The sequence below is a fragment of the Sebastes umbrosus genome, chromosome 12, assembly GCF_015220745.1.
Source record: "Sebastes umbrosus isolate fSebUmb1 chromosome 12, fSebUmb1.pri, whole genome shotgun sequence".
Classification (NCBI taxonomy): Eukaryota; Metazoa; Chordata; class Actinopteri; order Perciformes; family Sebastidae; genus Sebastes; species Sebastes umbrosus.
In genome coordinates this window covers 2864767-2881953 of record NC_051280.1, presented here as the reverse complement: position 1 = coordinate 2881953, position 17187 = coordinate 2864767, and the positions used below count along the sequence as shown (strand labels likewise).

The window sequence follows — 17187 nt, the reverse complement described above, 5'->3', positions numbered from 1 at the left end:
AGATTACAGGAACTAACCGCCGAAGCTGCTGCGTTCAGGGGGGACACGTATTCGCGACGTGCGCCGGTTTCTTACTGTGCGTATCGGAACATCAGTAAATGTTTATTTAACAGGCCGGCGAGCTAGTCAGTACAACAGTCACATTCAGGATGGGAATCCCATGACTACCCATGCTTAATTAAATGTTTAATTAAGACGGTGGCTTTTAATTAAAAAGCTGATTATTATGAAATAAGGATTATTGGCAAATGAAATAGATAGGATATCTCCGAATACAATCCCTGTATTATTAAGAGTGAGGGGTGATTTTATATGAATCAGCAACTGTTAATTAAGGGCAAAGGATGGCCTTTAATTTAACGAGGGGATAGACTTTGATGAGGTTTAAGAAACACTGACATGTCTTGGACGGCTTTGTTAACAGACCTTCGCACAGTGCCGTATGTATGCCGCATGCTTGGGGTGATGCTTTCATCTGAGACTTTGAAGTGTGAACCAACAATGCTGCTCTTGTGTCTTCAAGGTCACCCCACTTGTAATCCACTCGCCACGAGGGCCCTCGTCACAAAACAGACACAAGACCCACTTGAATCTCTCCACCCGTGTAGGCCTCGGGACTTCGCTGTATGTGTTCAAATGGTCCTTGTGGGCCAGCTGGTGGCTAGTGGGGTCAAAACCAGCTGTTTCTTTTTTTTTTGACACCCTCAGCTTTGCATTCAAGGGCACGTTGATCCACTAAAAATCACCAAATCCTCTAAATGAGTGGACGGTTCTTAAATTTATGGCCATGTACAGTTGGTGGTAGGTCTGAGGGATGCTCATATAGGCATGGGAAGAGCGGCCTGTGTGAATGAGGCCATTCATTTATAATCCACAGGATTAGGACTCTGTCCCATCAGCTGCCTCTGTCACTTACTGTACGTTGCCCCATAGAGGGGCCTTCCTTCTATCTGTTGGCATGCTTTGATTGGGATCCGTGGAAGCAGCGTCAATGTCACAGGGGATTTTGAAGTGACGGCAAAGATCTGATAAATCCTATTAGTTTGGAGTTGGGTCCAATTTGGACCACTTCCTCTTCTTATGCCAAATGAAGCAAGAACTTCCTGGCTGTCTTTAATTGCTTCAATCTTGCTCTCAAAGCTTTGTTTCTTTTAAATCTGTGTGCGTCTTTGGGACATACGGTATATTGGCTTTGTGGTTCTGAGATCGAAGTCTGGCCACAATGTAGACTTCTTACTGTAAGCCCTACTAAAGCATCCTCCTTGATCACAGCCCTAAGGGATGAATTCATACTTCTGGCCATCAGAAAGAGTAGCATTGTTCTCACCAAGTTAATTGCTGAGATCTACGGTAGCATCATGGCAACGTCACTAAAAAGAAGTACAACAAGCTGCCAGATAATCACACATTTTCAACAACCATTCAGATTAGCCAAAGTTAATTTGAAAAGAAAACAAAGGCGGAAAGATTATTCCCCAAACAATCTTCCTGGTTCAAAGTAGGTATATCACGAGAACCGATACTCAGGTACCAAGTCGATGCCAAAATTCTGCAAACTCATTTTTCTACAGAAGGTACCGTCAGGGCTCGAGCAGTAAACATTGCGAACAACAAATCCATGTTGAAATCTGCAGGACAAGAGCTAGTTAGCGTTAGCTGTTAGCTCCGTGCAGGACTGTGCTGCTTACCGGCTGCTATCCGCTAACATTAACTAGCTCCCATCCTTCCGACTATCACACGGGAGGTGCCATTGATTTACATTATGATGCGTTCAGGCTCTATTATTAGGTAACGAGTAAACGAGTATTGGGCGAAGGCAAATTCTAACGTTTTCATGGTGTGTTTCAATGTAATCTTGTAAAATGTAGTTTTTGGCGTGAAACTTGAATAAATAAAGTTGTTTGAAGGAGATGTTTTCACAGCAATATGAAATAGATAATAGAGAGGGAATTATGACCTGGAGTGAATGTTAAAGTACATGGGATTTATTGTTTTGTTTTTTTGCCGTGGTATCGAAGTGGTATCGAGAATCATGGAATTTCACTGGTATTGGTATCAACTACTAAATGTATGGTATCATTACATCCCCAGTTAAAAGTAAAGCCAAGTGTCAACACTAACACCCAAATTGTGATAATGAAATTGTCCTTTTATTGCCTCAATCTTATTCCCCAAGCGTCTTTTTTTTGCAGCAGGCTTCATTAGAACATAGTGTAGCAGTCTGCCCACAGTGCAGACATTACATCTTCTCAAAGCTCCCTCCTTCCCAGGCTTAAGACCGACAGCTTTTCAGGGGGCACGCCCGACCATGAAAGGCAGGGTGCATCTCAGCGTAAACAGCTTTGCTGGCAGCCCAGTCAGCAAGCCCACAGTCCTGTTATTGAGTCCCAGAGACACTCCACTCAACAAAGCCACACAGTGACCTTTCAGCCTCATACAGCAGTGCCAGATATTGAGTGAGCCTGTCCGGAGGATGAAGCTCATCTCAGACTAAATCTCAGCCCGCTGCTCTTCCCTGTCTCTGGGGTTCTTTTGGCACTACAGTTGTATTACAGTGTTGCTCTTTCTTTGATTGATTTACAGAGTTTTGTCAGACTAGAAGATTGGATATCTTTGATCCCTTTATTTGAGTTTCTCTTCTCTTCAGTCTCTCGGGCAGGGTATAGGATGGGTCTATAGGTTGCCTTAATGATGATATACTTTTGATTACAGGGTTGAGTAACCATCTCAGGAGAGGGACCATCTTTCATTCAGACTGAGTCACTGTGCTTTTTCATACTGTGGACTTACTTCATCCGTGGCAAACTAATAAATTCTCATCATTCTGATTTTTCTAGTTTCTTCTAATGGTACACACATCTGTTTACAGGTTCCCCCTCTATCAGATATGAGCCTTTCAGTTGCAGCTGGCATTTAGGCCATGACCCGTAGCCAGAGGGTCACACATCAGGTCAGCTGTGTTCTAAAGAGGCCAAGCGGCTGTGTTACATATCACAGAGATTAGCAGGATCACATATGACAGGTCCCTGGTCTTTTACAGGACTGACTGCCTCTGGCTTTTCCATTGTGTGCGTCTGGAGTTAATAGCTGGCTAAGTTGGTGGTGCTAGCACTAGCACTATAAACTCCATTATCTGGTTGTTTTGTCATGGATGAAATGAATTTAGGCAGTTATTGCATTAATGTTAATGCCCAGATGGAGTCCTTGACCTCATGAAGATAGATTGATATTCTAGTCTTGTTTAAACAGTGCAGTTACTGTCATAACCCAGCTAAGGGTATAACACTAAATATATCGTATCCCTCAACAAATACAATTCAGAATTTTTATGCTGACCTTAAAGCTCTCATATTGTAAAAAGTGAGATTTTCATGTATTTTATATTATAATTCAGGTTTAAGTGATAATATAAATACTGTGAAAGTATCAAAACGCTCAATCCACAGATAAACACACAGCCCGTATTCAGATACTGTGCGTTTGAAACAAGCCGTCAGGATTTCTTTACATTTGTGATGTCACAAATCTACAATATTTAGACAATTTCCCAGTTTTAAACGTAAACATTCTAAATGTGTCCCAGTTTATTTCCTGTTGCAGTGTATGTAAATTACATCAGCTGACAGGAAGTAAACATGGACCCAAACTGTTGCCCAGCAATGCAATTCCGTTGCAATTCCGTTGAAATGCGCTAAAACGGAGCATTTCAGACAGAGGGTAAATACAGGTATATTCAGGCAGACAGTATGAGAAAGATAATGTGTTGTTTGAACATTAAAGCATGTAAACATGCTCTAGTAGAAACACAAAATACAAGTATAAACCAGAAAATGAGCATGATATGTCCCCTTTAAAATATTTCTAAGCAAAAACATTTTTTGCAAAACTAAACTAAGGGGAGCTTTGCGACTGGAAAGAGTTGCAGGTTTGACCTTTTTTGAGTCTTACAGATAAGAAAGTCTCCAGGAATTTCCTGGCGGAGTTAGAAAGTTGAAAAGTCGAGCTCGGAGTCATCGCTCCCCCGCTGGCCGTTCATTCTCCGAACCCTGACTCTTCTATTCACACACACTGTTTGAGAGGGAAAATGTGTTAATTACTTTCCTCTGTAGGAGGCTGCATATATTTAACACTAACCTGTCTTCTCCTTTATACGTAAGTCCTATATTTCTCTCCCTTTATGAGCTCAGGGGCCATCTGAAACTTCTGTTAGAGAAACAACTTGTTTGATGTCTCCTCTCCTTAAGATCCCTTAAAATAACAAAAGAAACCTATACTAAGCTGGATGGATGTCAACTATGAAAACATATGATGTATAAAGTGTGAACTCTCTGAGGTTCAGTTAAGTTTGAAGTCTAAAATGGCTCAACATTCAAAATTAAGACAAAAATCTGTCTGTAGAGTTGCAAATACAACAGTTACTAAGACAACCAGATATTTATATTTATCTGCTGGAGCTCTGATTTACATACTTTAATGCCCAAGTTACACCGTCAGTTTTTTTTTACCGTTGGAATACCTGAAATTATTTTGCAATACGGAAAAGAAAAACCCAACTTTTAGTTAGTTTAGTTTAATTTAATCAATGAACATTTTAAACCCCATAACATCTAATACAGACTCCCTTTACAGCTTATGCATTAAAATGTGTTTTGGGTGATCGGATTGCGATCGGATAGTGCTTGACCACATGAAAGTACAGGTCTTAATGCACCCAAAACACATTGAGGACGGATTAAGATCCGATCGGCCAAACCACCCCCGGAGGTGGTCAGGGACGCATTGTGACCACATTGAACACTAGTGTAAATGCTATTGCATTTTCAATTCACATATAAAAACTATGTGGGCAGAAATTTGTAATGTTAGGGCTGCTCCGAGTACCATTTTCGGGCTCCGGAGCTTTGGTAGTAGTGAACAGCGAATATTCAAAGCTTTGGCCGGTTGTGTGTGTGCTCTGTCTGCACTCATCGTCTCCTCTCCTCATCCCTCTGTGTTGTCCGAGTGTAGACGTACCTCAAAATCACGTTTGCGGGCCCTCTCCCCCTAAATGGCTGCGTTTTGAGGCTGGTGTGTCCGTGCATTACGCACCGCCTCTCCAGCAGTGCCGGCTACAAGCCCGTGCGTAATGCAGCTTTCCTCTCAGCCCTTTCAGAGAAAGAAATCAGATATCAACGTGGACACTTGAGACACATATTTAATACCAGGTGTAAATGTAATCAGGTCAAATCATATCTAGATACACTCTGGATACGAGACACGGCAGGTGTAAAAGGGGGCTCATAGTTGGAGTTGTTGACCAGATAGTTGTGAGTGACCAGCTATGGAGCGGGTTTTGTTCAGTGTACCATGAGAGAGTTACACTGAAGGCAGCATTGTTTGATGTAAGCACCGCAGGGCTGCAACACACAATAGCAGTGTGGTAGTTGAATGATATGAGGCCGGGAGGAAGGGGGGGGTGCGTGTTGTGGTACTGCTCACCGTTCACCACTAGTCTTTGTTCATTGTGATGAATAATACATCAGAGGCACATTAGTTTGATTCATACTGCTGTTGGCTCCGCTGTGAGCCCGCTCTGGGCTCTGCCGTTACTTATCACGTTTTTATCTGGCTTCAACGTATCTGGGTTGCTTTTCCAGTGTCAACAGTGCATTTGATCAATTCATAGACAAAGCACGTTGGACTTTAAAGAACTTCATCCTGCGGGCCATTTCCGCTGGAACCAGGTCACTTGTTCACAATGGACCTCTCACACTCATCAATCTTTCCCACCTCTTTTCTCTCTCTCTCTCCTCTCTCCATAGTAACCGGCTAGCCCCTAGCAACCATGACCGGATACAGAGGCTGAGGCAGGAGTTCCAGCAGGCCCAGACCGTCCCGGACGACCCCGACGACCGCAGGAGGACCTACAGCTTCGAGCAGCCCTGGGTGAGTGTCTGAAATGATGGGAACCTGTAACTGAAATCCACTGCCGGCCGGAGAAGATGACTGTAAGACTGTTTAATGTCAAGAAACGACCTCTACCAGACCAAGACTCTGCACATGCTAGTCTGAGGAGAAAGCTAACAGCACCAGCTGTGGCTAACTGGAGTATGGTGCTAACCATCACTAACCCCACTATGAACAAGACTGATGACATCACCCTGTCCCCACTAGGATTACCATTAACCTCCATGGGCCTTCCTGGCTAATTGTTCTAACGCTAACACCCCCTCACCCTCAAATGTTCAACCGCCTGCATGCAGGAGTTTGCACACCTCCAGACGCAACCATCACTAACCCCCACCCACCTGTCACAACCCCACTCTACTCATCCATCGTCCCCGTCTCTGTCTGTCAGTCATCCACACCGCCCACCACCTCACGGACTTGGGTTTGTCTTCACCTTGTTTCTGTGTACAGGGGGTCTCATCTGTAAACCCTTTGTTTTTTAACTGTGCCTTTTTTACAGTTTTCAAGGTAGCGTTGTGTACATTTTAACCGGCATTTATTTAATTCAAAGCTTCACTGGCTAAAAGGAGGGATAATTAGAGCATTCTGAAGCAACATGGGGTAATAACAAGCGAACAAAAACCTGAATGCCTTCAAAGTTTTCTGGGTGATGAAATCACTTGTCATATTTTTTAGTATTTATTTTAGTCCTCCCTGCTTCCTTGCACCGCAACTCAAGTGTACTTGGTTTTACATTGTTTTGAATAACAAATTATGATAATATGAACAGTCAGCTGTAGCGAATTTTAAATCTTGAAGATTTTACTACATTTTTCTAATTGGTAGCATCTCTGTGTAATGTATATTATATTATTGTTCTACACACCAAAGGAGTCTTTTTCACAACATTACTTCATCTAGTTTGGGACAGCACACATTTTTGTTGACTTCACACACATTCTATCACACCATATTCTAATGCAAACACATTACATCACAATACATATTATTATTATTATTATTCATATATGCTGCGGTAATAAGTGGCACAAATGTGTGTTGTCCCAAACTAGATGCCTGGTGTGTTGTAAATTACGTCCTTTACAACACGTAATCGTCCTTGTTGGTTGTTTTTCTCTATACAAGGTAATTTTGCACACACTGTTGTGTTTTTGTATATTTCTGTATGAACTCTTTTTACTGCTGGTGTCTACACTACCATTTCCCACTGTAGCTTTGGTGTGCAATGGGAGAATTTGGTCCTATGATTTTTAATTGAAATGATAAAGTGAGAGCTCACAAATCAAATCACCTGTGCTGTGGCTTTTCTTTTTTCTAGCTGATAAATCCAAAAAAGATGTTTTAGTTTTGTTTTGCATTCGGCAGTATTAACCAGAGTAGTAGTGCATTATAATGGGCCTCGACAGACTGGCTGCACATTCCAGCTGGCATTGTACGGCAAAAAGCAGGACAGTGTGGGAAAGAAGAGCGCAGGTCACCTCTCCCTTTGTCTCTAAACAACTGAGCGTGCTCTCAATTAAGGAGCTCAACAATACTGCAGCATTATGTTCATTTACATCAACTGCGGCGCACTCGCTATTGTCGCAAGTCTCCGTTTCCCATGAAAATTCAGTATTGAGTATCCCACACTCTAAAAGTTAAGGATTCCCCCGGCTTCCAAAGAGAGACTCTGAACATTTCAGGGCTCTTTACCGAATGAATATGTTCACATGAATTTGTGGAAATCAGCCTCTTACTGCATGCAATGGGGTCCTTCGTACTGTATAGTAAACTCATTATTATTTGCCAAAGTTAGAACCACACTGGGTTTTTACGCCTCCGCGCCGCAGTATTATGTTTTCAGGTTGTCCGTCCATCTTCGTCCGTCCAATTCTCATGAACATGATATCTCAGGAACGCCTTGTGCGATTTTTTTTTTTTTTTCAAATTTGGCACAAACGTCCACTTGGACTCAAGGATGAACTGATTAGAATTTGGTGGTCAAAAGTCAAGGTCACTGTGACCTCACAAAACACGCTTTTGGCCATAACTCAAGACTTTACATGCTAATTATGAAAATTTCAGACAAATGTCTAACAGGATAAAATGATGAAGCGATGACATTTTGGACAGACGTGGATGTAAACTGCAACTGGTTGGCGGAGGCATACAGCTATGAGGCGGTAATTCTAGTTTATTTATTACAGATATTTCTACATTTGTTCTTTTGACTGCGCCTTTCTCACCGGTTTGAAGTGGGCAGGACTGTAAAAAAGCTGATGTCGGAAATATCCACCTACCAAGTATTGGATGGTTTGTTCTGGTTGCTAAGCAGTTTAACAAGCGGTCTTTAACCAGAGTATCGGTCGAAAATATTTCTATACTAGTGTCTATGAGATACCTGAGGTTTGGTTCCTCACTTTGAGGATTATAAGGCCCGTCTCACATTTATTTTTCACTCTGCGCATTTCGTGTTTTTACAGGAGCGTCCTGAACGCCTTGAGTTGAAAAAACTCAAAAAACTTCATTAGTTTTTTCTCATTGTGGTGAACTTTGCTGGATATCCAGAACTGTATGACTTTACCAACCGTAGATACCCTGATCTGAAGAGAAAACAGAAGTGCAGTACTTGAGATTGAAAGTTGTTTTCATTGATTTAAACTTGTACCATTGACTCTTAGGTACAGTGCATGGTTTGTGTTAAGCTAACGTTAGCACTCATACGCTGGTTGCATAGCAACAATAAAAAGATGCTTTGTTTGATCAGGACTTAGCCTTGTTTCTACACAGCATTTTTTTCAAATGTTAAATGTTGTCTAAGCACAAGCAGCCATAAAAGAACTTTGCCTAAATAAGATTGTGTAAAATTGTGATTTAAATCAGAAGCTGTCTTACCAAAGAATAATTAAACGAGTCTGCAAATCTGACCAATATTTCAATTCTAACATTTGGTACTTGACCATTTTTAATGCTAAGAAAGTCGGTAACAAAAAGTATTGAGTTTCCATTTATGCTTATGTATTTACTCCCATATATTTAATGCCATAGATAAATAGTTTATATTTCAAACAAAGTGTTCAGCTGCTTTAACTGGAGGATCTACCAGGAACCATCTGTGGTTCCACAGTGGTTTCAGTCTGAGGAACCCTCTAATGGTCTTTTTTAAAGCCCTTTTACTTGTCAGAGTGCAGCTCACACTCAGGCCTGCCATGGTAATTGCATGTTATTAGACTCATGCCCTGGCCATACTGGTGGGCCGTATGGAAAACAGGAGAATGTGTCTTTGAAATTCAATTACCTCCCCCCATGCATATATTACATTTTGTTGCTTCACCTCAGTGATGTGCTGCAAACCTCAAGGAGCCTGTGTCCTTTTTCTTAATTCACCTACAACCCCACTTACAGTCCTGGCAGAGACTGTACCGACAGCTCTGCACATGAGATGCTACTGACATTCATATGCTGCTTTTTATAAGGCAGAAGACTGGTTATGATGCAAGCAAATGTCAAATAAATCAAATAGATCTTTAATAGGTTTACAGAGGAGTGCTGAAATTATTATTTAGTTTGATCCATAATGAAGTAATGCATTATCCATTTGATTATCATTTTATCTGTTTTATATCATTGTAAATGGAATATCTCTGATTTTTTTGCTGTTGGTTAAACAAAACAAGTAAGGTGAAGACATCAGGTTGGATTCCCAGAAATTGTGATTCTAGACTGAACGATTAATTGGTTCACCTAAAATCTGATTAAATTCATATTAGAAACAATCATGAGTTGCAGCCATAATCCATTCAGAATTCACTCAGTGGGAATTCAATACAGAACCCTGTTAGCAGAGGTGGGAACAAGTCATTGTTTTTCAAGTCACAAGTAAACCTCAAGTAAGTCTTTGCACTCAAGTCTCAAGTCAATTCCCAGGTCAAGAAGGGCTAGTCCCGAGTCAAGTCCCAAGTCAACACTGAAAAGACCCAAGTCCAAAGCCAAGACTGACAAGACCCAAGTTAAGACCCAAGTCAAGTCCCAAGTGAAGACTGACAAAACCCAAGTCAAGACAGGCTAGTCCCAAGTCCAGTCCCAAGTCAAGACAGACAAGACCCAAATCAAGACAGGCTAGTCCCAAGTCCAGTCCCAGGTCAAGACAGACAAGACCCAAATCAAGTCCCAAGTCAAGACTGACAAGACCCAAGACAGGCTAGTCCCAAGTCAAGACTGATAATACCCAAGTCAAGACTCAAGTCAAGTCCTAAGTCAAGACTGACCATACCCAAGTTAAGTCCCAAGTCAAGACAGGCTAGTCCCAAGTCAAGACCCAAGTCAAGACCCAAGTCAAGACAGGCTAGTCCCATTCAAGTCCCAAGTCAAGACTGACGAGACCCATGTCAAGTCAGGCTAGTCCCAAGTCAAGACTGACAAGTCTCAAGTCAAGACATGCTTGTCCCAAGTCAAGACTGACAAGTCCCAAGTCAAGACATGCTAGTCCCAAGTCAAGACTGACAAGTCCCAAGTCAAGACTGACAAGGGTTGACAACCGCATAGTTTTTTGTATGTGAACAAAATTGTCTTTGATAATTTTGTTTTTCCTACTGGCACTCATTAACGTAACGTTAGTTCTTAGTCTTTTTTAATTTTGTCAAGTCGAGTCTGAAGTCATCAAATTTGTGACTCAAGTCCAATTTGTGTGACTCGAGTCCACACCTCTGCCTGTTAATGTCATACCAATTGGACCGATATCTCTGAACCACCAATGGAAGCACTAATGATGTTGTGCACCTTCCAGTCAGACTTGGACACTCAAGCTCAGGCTCACCTCTTTATATCACACCTCCAGTGAAGTCTAGTTGAATCTGTCCTACAGTTTTCACCCTCTGCGCTTGATTGGCTCAATTATCCATTTTCAACACAAGCTGTTTTCTTAGCCGTCCCTATTTAGCAACATGACTTTCATCAGTATAACATCTCTTTATTTTGTGTTGGGAGCCCTCTTCTGCTTTTTCACCGTAGTTTTGGGAGCAGGGGAGGATTGTGGGTAGCACGGTCTAATTCCATCAGAATGACTGATGCCCGCTCTCCCGGCAGCAGCGCGCCTGCTTTATTGCACTCATTTATACCACTATGGGAATAGAGGAGTTCATTCACTTGATGTTGGGGGTTTAGAAAGGGCATAATATTGCCTCTTGTATTTTACTGTAACATTTTAATGCTGCTATTATCTGGATTCCTTTAGGGTATTCCTCCCCTCTCCTCTACAGTCACCATGTTCTGGCAAATGAGCCAACATTCCCAGGAATATTCAACACTCCTAAACTGCTAGAGGGATTTTTCCTCATGTGAAAAATATTATTGGGACTGTAATTTACCTCCGGGCAATTTTCGATTCAGACGTGGAATAAGGGATGTGTGGGAGCTCACCCCTCCCTCTCAGTTGTCAGCCTGTCCTTGTTGTCAGCCGAGCAGCGAGGCAGTGCCAATCAATCCCAGAGATGATTGCCCCCGGCTTCATTTGCTTTAAAGGGGAGTGTCTCTTTAGCACTCGTAATCGTTTTATGGCCTTCCCACAAACTGATGTCCACAGTGCTCCCACCAGGATCTCAATACATTGCACAGCCATAAAAGTAATTAGACTGGCTTTGTGCTACGCACACTATTATTGCACCCACACCGCTAATGAACATCGGAGGAGCGGAAGGAGTTGTGGCACAAGTGTGGGCTGGACCTTGAGGTGGTGCTCTGCTGCTGAGAGAGATATGCGTGCGTGCGTGCGTGCGTGCGTGCGTGCATGTGTGTTCACTGTTGTACAGTACATCTATCTTTGTGAGGACCAATTTTAGACCTTGACAGTAAAGATGTTTCGTCCAGTCCTCACATTTTTTAAAGGGCCTTTTGGGTTACGGTTAGCTTTAGGTTCAGCTTTAGTTTAAAGCTAGGGTTGGTAATCTTAAGAAACCAGCAAGAGTTTTTAATTATCTAACCAAAAAACTCAGCCCAGTGTTGCCAACTCTTTTCCAGTGAAAGTAGCTAACAGCAGTAGCTCCAAAGGTCCCTAAATCTAGAGAGAAAGTCACCAAGTCAACAACACTGACAGTCCGTCCCTTCAGGCCTCCCTCCAAAGCCACTCCCCCACAATTATGATAACGAACCTAGACAACGAACATGGTTATGGTTAGTACTCACAGCTGTCAAGCTAGCAGCTTGTGGAAGACTCCGCAATGAGTGCACGCAGGTAGACAGACAGGCAGACGGGTATTCAGCCCAAATGAAATGATTGGACGGGTTTATTACAGTCCTGCAACAGCCACAGAGTATTTGATTTATCGATTGCTGTCGGGATGTAAAAAGAATTTCATCCAAGTTGGGTTAGCATCCAACAACTTTTGTAACCTTCTGAAACTGACAATCCATCAAATTACCCAGCAGTTGGTCATGTGTACAAAAGTGAAAGAGTAGGCAGGATTTGAACACCTCTTTCAAGTTTGCAACTACTTCCGGCCTGTTCCACGTGTCAAATCAATACCATGAGTTCCTTTAAGGAGAGAGTGTGCCATTACCCCCATTTGAACTATGAATTATGTGAGATGACATTGACCTAGGACAGAAAGCTCTTGGACAAAGATGGGGGAGAAAATTGGATGCAGCCAGGGGGGAGGCCATGACGGCAGGTTTTTCACCCCATCTTCAGGTGTGGTTATTGGGAACAGGTGTGAATACCTGTTACCCAGGTTGGATAAACATTGTACAAACTAAATACTTAACCCCTTTGGGGCTAGGGAATGAATTATATCAATGAGGGTCCTCTAGATATAGAAATACGAATTGTGTGTGTGAATAAGAGATGCATAAGTATATTTTAATGGATGGCTTATGTGTAAACAGGTTTATACATTCATAAAACAATAATTCATTTAAAAAAATGATTGCTACCATAAAATCAATACAAACGTGCAGATCATTTTAAATGTATATCACATGTGCACATACATACTGTGACCTTATAACCTGTACAGGAGTTGTTTCTCTCTGGCTGTGTGGGGGGGAGGACTGTCACAATGTCTCCTTCATTAACACCCACTAACATCCACCTCATCTCATCACTATCCCTGCTATGAGTCTCCAGCATGGCCCATCCCTCCCTCCCTCTCTCCCCCTCCCTCTGTGTGTCTTGTGTCTCACCTTCATTTTGACCTGAGGAGAGACGAGCTCAGGGTGTGTCTGCCCGACTAACTGCTGGTAAGTGGCTGTGGTTTGGACTTGCGGTGGGTGGAGGGAGGGGGCAGTGGGAGATTTTACGAGGTATCTTGTGTCAGTGACTGCTGCTAGTTTTTATTGGGCTGCTGTGAGTAAACTCTGACTCCAGATGTGGTGATTTTCATGCATTGTATTTGAACTGAAATTTGTTTTTATTTAAATCAGATGTTTCTTCTTTATCAATGTATTAAAGCCTCTGAGCACCCACACAGGTGAATCTTCAGGTCTTCAGAGCCTTTAAGAGTTGATGCTTTTTTTAAATATATGCAGCTGTATCTGTCCTGGGGTAACATCTGTGACCCCTTTGGCTACAGGACATTCATACCTAGTCCAATATTTTCCAAACTTTAAATTAATTTGTTAATCACTCAACAGTATGGTAATGTATAAGATTTCCATTTGTTCAAGCCAAGAGCTTTTTTATGCAGAATATAATTTACATATTTGGGTGAATTAATTCCTCCTTATTCTGATATCTGAGCTTGATTAAACACGCCACAAGAGAGACATTTGAATGTATCATTGCTTTTGGGTCAAAATATTTTGTTTGTAAAAATCTGTTTTTCTAAAATGTACATATTTGTGTATTTTTCAACCGCAAAACCCACAAATACAGGATGAAAATCACCATAACTGGAGTGGATAAAAAGTTGAATTTCTATTTTTAATGTGTTTACTTTTATCACTTCTAAATGTTACCTAAGGTTTGTTTGTTTGATGGAACGTGGCTCATGGTATGTTTCTGTCAATGTAAGTGTTTTATTGTCTGATCGTAATTAGAGATTATTGATGTTATTATAAAGTGCAGAATATAGTATATAGTGAATGTTTGAAGTGTGAACCAAATTATATAAAATATACTGATCTGCTTAATTTACATAAAACCCTTTTTCACAAGTTGGGAGTGTCCTCTGACATCTCTCATTCATACATCTATTTTGCATCAGCACTGCAGGCAGTTAGACATCATGAATGTTTAACTGATCACAGGAAGGTCGTCAGCATACCTTTAACTCTGGGAGTGTAAAACGTCCAGCCGTCCCAGAGCCACATCAGCTCTACCAGAAAACAAGCAGCTTGTGCTGTAGCTTCGGTGTGTTGTGTTCCTCTTAGAGCCACAATAAGGCAGTGTTTCAGTTTTAAAGGGTCATTGACTAAATATTTTTTACATTTGGCTCTAGTGCTATTTAGCCATGCTGATACTTCCTTTACTTTTATTTGCCCAGGTTCAGAGATATACAGTATGTTTCTGAAACCTCTTTCTCCGTCCCAATACAATGGAGAGGGCATCGAAAAATTATATTTAATGTATTCAATAGTAGCATGTCTTTCCAGAATCATTGTCCACGTTACTCCTGATAATCCACAGTGTGACTGAAAACTGACTATTTCTTAGGTAGAAAGTAAACTGTTCACAATTGGGTCTTTGGATTAACCTTCCAAACCTTTAAGAATGGACTTATTTTTAACGTTGAGACAATGTACCAATATCCAACCCATTCTCACTCCCAAATCATCGTTTGGTCAGCGCCCCTCGGGATCGGAAAGCGACGCACAGAGGCACCCTTTAGCAATAGTATGTGAAGAACCGGGCTTTCAACTAACTCCAATGTAAACCCACCCGCAGCGTTATTTGACGGTCAGCGCAAGTGACGTAGTCTGAATAGCGTGAGAGTTCACTAAGGACGAGCGGGAGGGAGGGCCTGTGGATGGGTCAAACCGGTGTTCGTATCCCATGTGAAACTAAAAGTAACGTTGACTTGTGTTGTCACGTCAGTCTTAAGTCACGTGACTCGTCGGCATCATCAGTCCGGTGAGTCACGCTAGTCAGTGAAGTTAACGTCGACCACAACCGTTTCGTAACCCTACCTAAGTGGTTGTGTTGCCTGAACCTAACTTCCTAGTTTATTTTGAAAGGACTATGTGCATGTAACGAGCGAATATTGACACGCCGTCCCTGGTTCGTCCAAAAGTAACGCAAGAGGGGTACCCCGTGCGTCGGTCTCCGATATTTTTGACGAGTTGGGAATGAGAGTGTGTTGCGATATCAGTATCATAAAGGTCCAAATCAGTGGGAAGGTATACTAAATAACTATAACCCACTTAAATGTGATATGTATTCTATCCCTAAATTAAAAGAACAATACATTTACACGTATACATACATACATACATACAGTCCCATACTAAGATCAATAAAGTAATACTGAATCCTGTAAACACTAAGAACAGATAGATGGAACAATCGTGATCACGGCGTGGACGTCTGAGTTGACTAAGCTGCCATCTTGCTGTTTTCAGTCGAACACCAGCAGCAACGATCAGGGCGGGTACAGCCAGCCGGGTCGCCACTCGGTGTCGGTGGAGGTTCAGATGCAAAGACAGAGACAGGAGGAGAGAGACTCGTTCGCCCAGGCTCAGCGGCAGTACAGCTCCCTGCCACGGTAAGAGGGACGGACACAGAGAGAGAGAGTGTGTGTGTGTGAGTGTGTGTGACAGGCTTGATATGATGTTGTGTTTGATGTTTGTTTCTGTCTGTCTGACAATCAATATGTGCTAAGAGATGATGTGTGTTTGTTGGGTATTGTGTGTGTTAGTACATGTTGGATCTAATAGGAGATGTGTCCAGGAGGATGTGACTGTGTTTGTATCTATTTTAGATCTGTAATTTAATGTAATGTGCCGTAATGTATCTCAAGAAGTGTGCGTGCGTTTGTGTGTGTTTGTGTGTACCCTCACGCTTGTGCACGCCTGTCTGAATTCACTGTAATAGCCTTGTTACAGTAATGATAGCAGATTATATATATAACATCTGAGTAAGAAAAAGGGTCACAGCTGGTCAGTTTCAGACCGCAAACCTACACATGCACACACACAGTTACACACACACACACACACACACACGCACACAGTTACGCACACACACACTCAGCCTCAGAATGGACAGATCATGTTACCCTCTCACACAGATCTGACATGATGGCTTTCCTCTCCCTTAATGTAATTCCCTTTGATCTGCATGATATGACTGCCTGTTGTTCCAGGAAGTACTTGGGTGTGTGTGTGTGTGTGTGTGTGTGTGTGTGTGTGTGTGTGTGTGTGTGTGTGTGTGTGTGTGTGTGTGTGTGTGTGTGTGTGTGTGTGTGTGTGTGTGTGTGTGTGTATGTGTGTGAGTGAGTGAGGGACTTATTGGACATATGGGGACATTTTATCTTAATTTGAAAAGTGAACATTTTATGGTGTTTGGCCTTAAAGGAACAGTGTGTAACATTTCAGGGGATCTATTTGCAGAAATGGAATATGATATTCACAATTATGTTTTCATTAGTGTATAATCACCTGAAACTAAGAATCGTTAGCTTAGAATGAGCCCTTAATATCTACACAGCGAGCGGGTCCTCTTCACAGAGTCTGCCATGTTTCTACAGTAGCCCAGAACGGACAAACTAAACACTAGCTTTAGAGAGAGACTTCCATGTTTTTATGTTACCTGAAGGCCACCGTAGTTCTCCGACACGCTTGTGAAACTGCGGTAACGTGAGCCGCAGAGTGCAAAACCGTGGTACCGCCAGGAGCCATCTGACTACCGTTGCTCCTAAAGTAGTGTTATTATGGTGAAGACGGCCTCTGAGCGGCGTTACCATGGTTTTGCACTCAGTGGCTCAGGTTACAACAGTCTTGGAAAGGGAGGAGTGAGTGGAGGGGCACTCAGTTGGTTGCAATCTGCAACCACACCACTAGATGCCTATCCTACACACTGTACCTTTAAAGTGTATTGTTTGTCACTTTTTGTTTGGAAGTTGACTTTTTAAGTTTTTTAAGTTAACATTAAAATACAAACCAAAAAGTCACATTTGTTTAAACTTTCGAAAGAATGTAATCCGTTTTTCATTCAATTTAGAAAGAACTAGATGCTCTGAAAATACCATTTTATTGTGATCTGTCTAACAAGATGTCTCTCAAAGTTGACAGGGACTATCACCTTGACTGTTTGGGAATTTGTCACTT

General features: G+C 42.0%; 1 protein-coding gene and 1 long non-coding RNA gene across 2 annotated transcripts in view; one reads left to right on the top strand and one right to left on the bottom strand.

Annotated features, from left to right (window-relative positions):
* The window catches only part of LOC119498812 (partitioning defective 3 homolog), a 334030-nt gene that overhangs the window by 310904 nt on the left and 5939 nt on the right, over window positions 1-17187 (top strand). Inside the window, 2 exon segments of the mRNA XM_037787881.1 lie at window positions 5802-5925; window positions 15481-15623. Coding sequence (XP_037643809.1) covers window positions 5802-5925; window positions 15481-15623 — 267 coding nt within the window.
* Window positions 3832-4587, bottom strand: LOC119498813. The gene is made up of 2 exons (XR_005209190.1): window positions 4135-4587; window positions 3832-4068 (listed from the first exon to the last, which is right to left on the bottom strand). It is a non-coding gene; the product is annotated as an uncharacterized LOC119498813 (long non-coding RNA).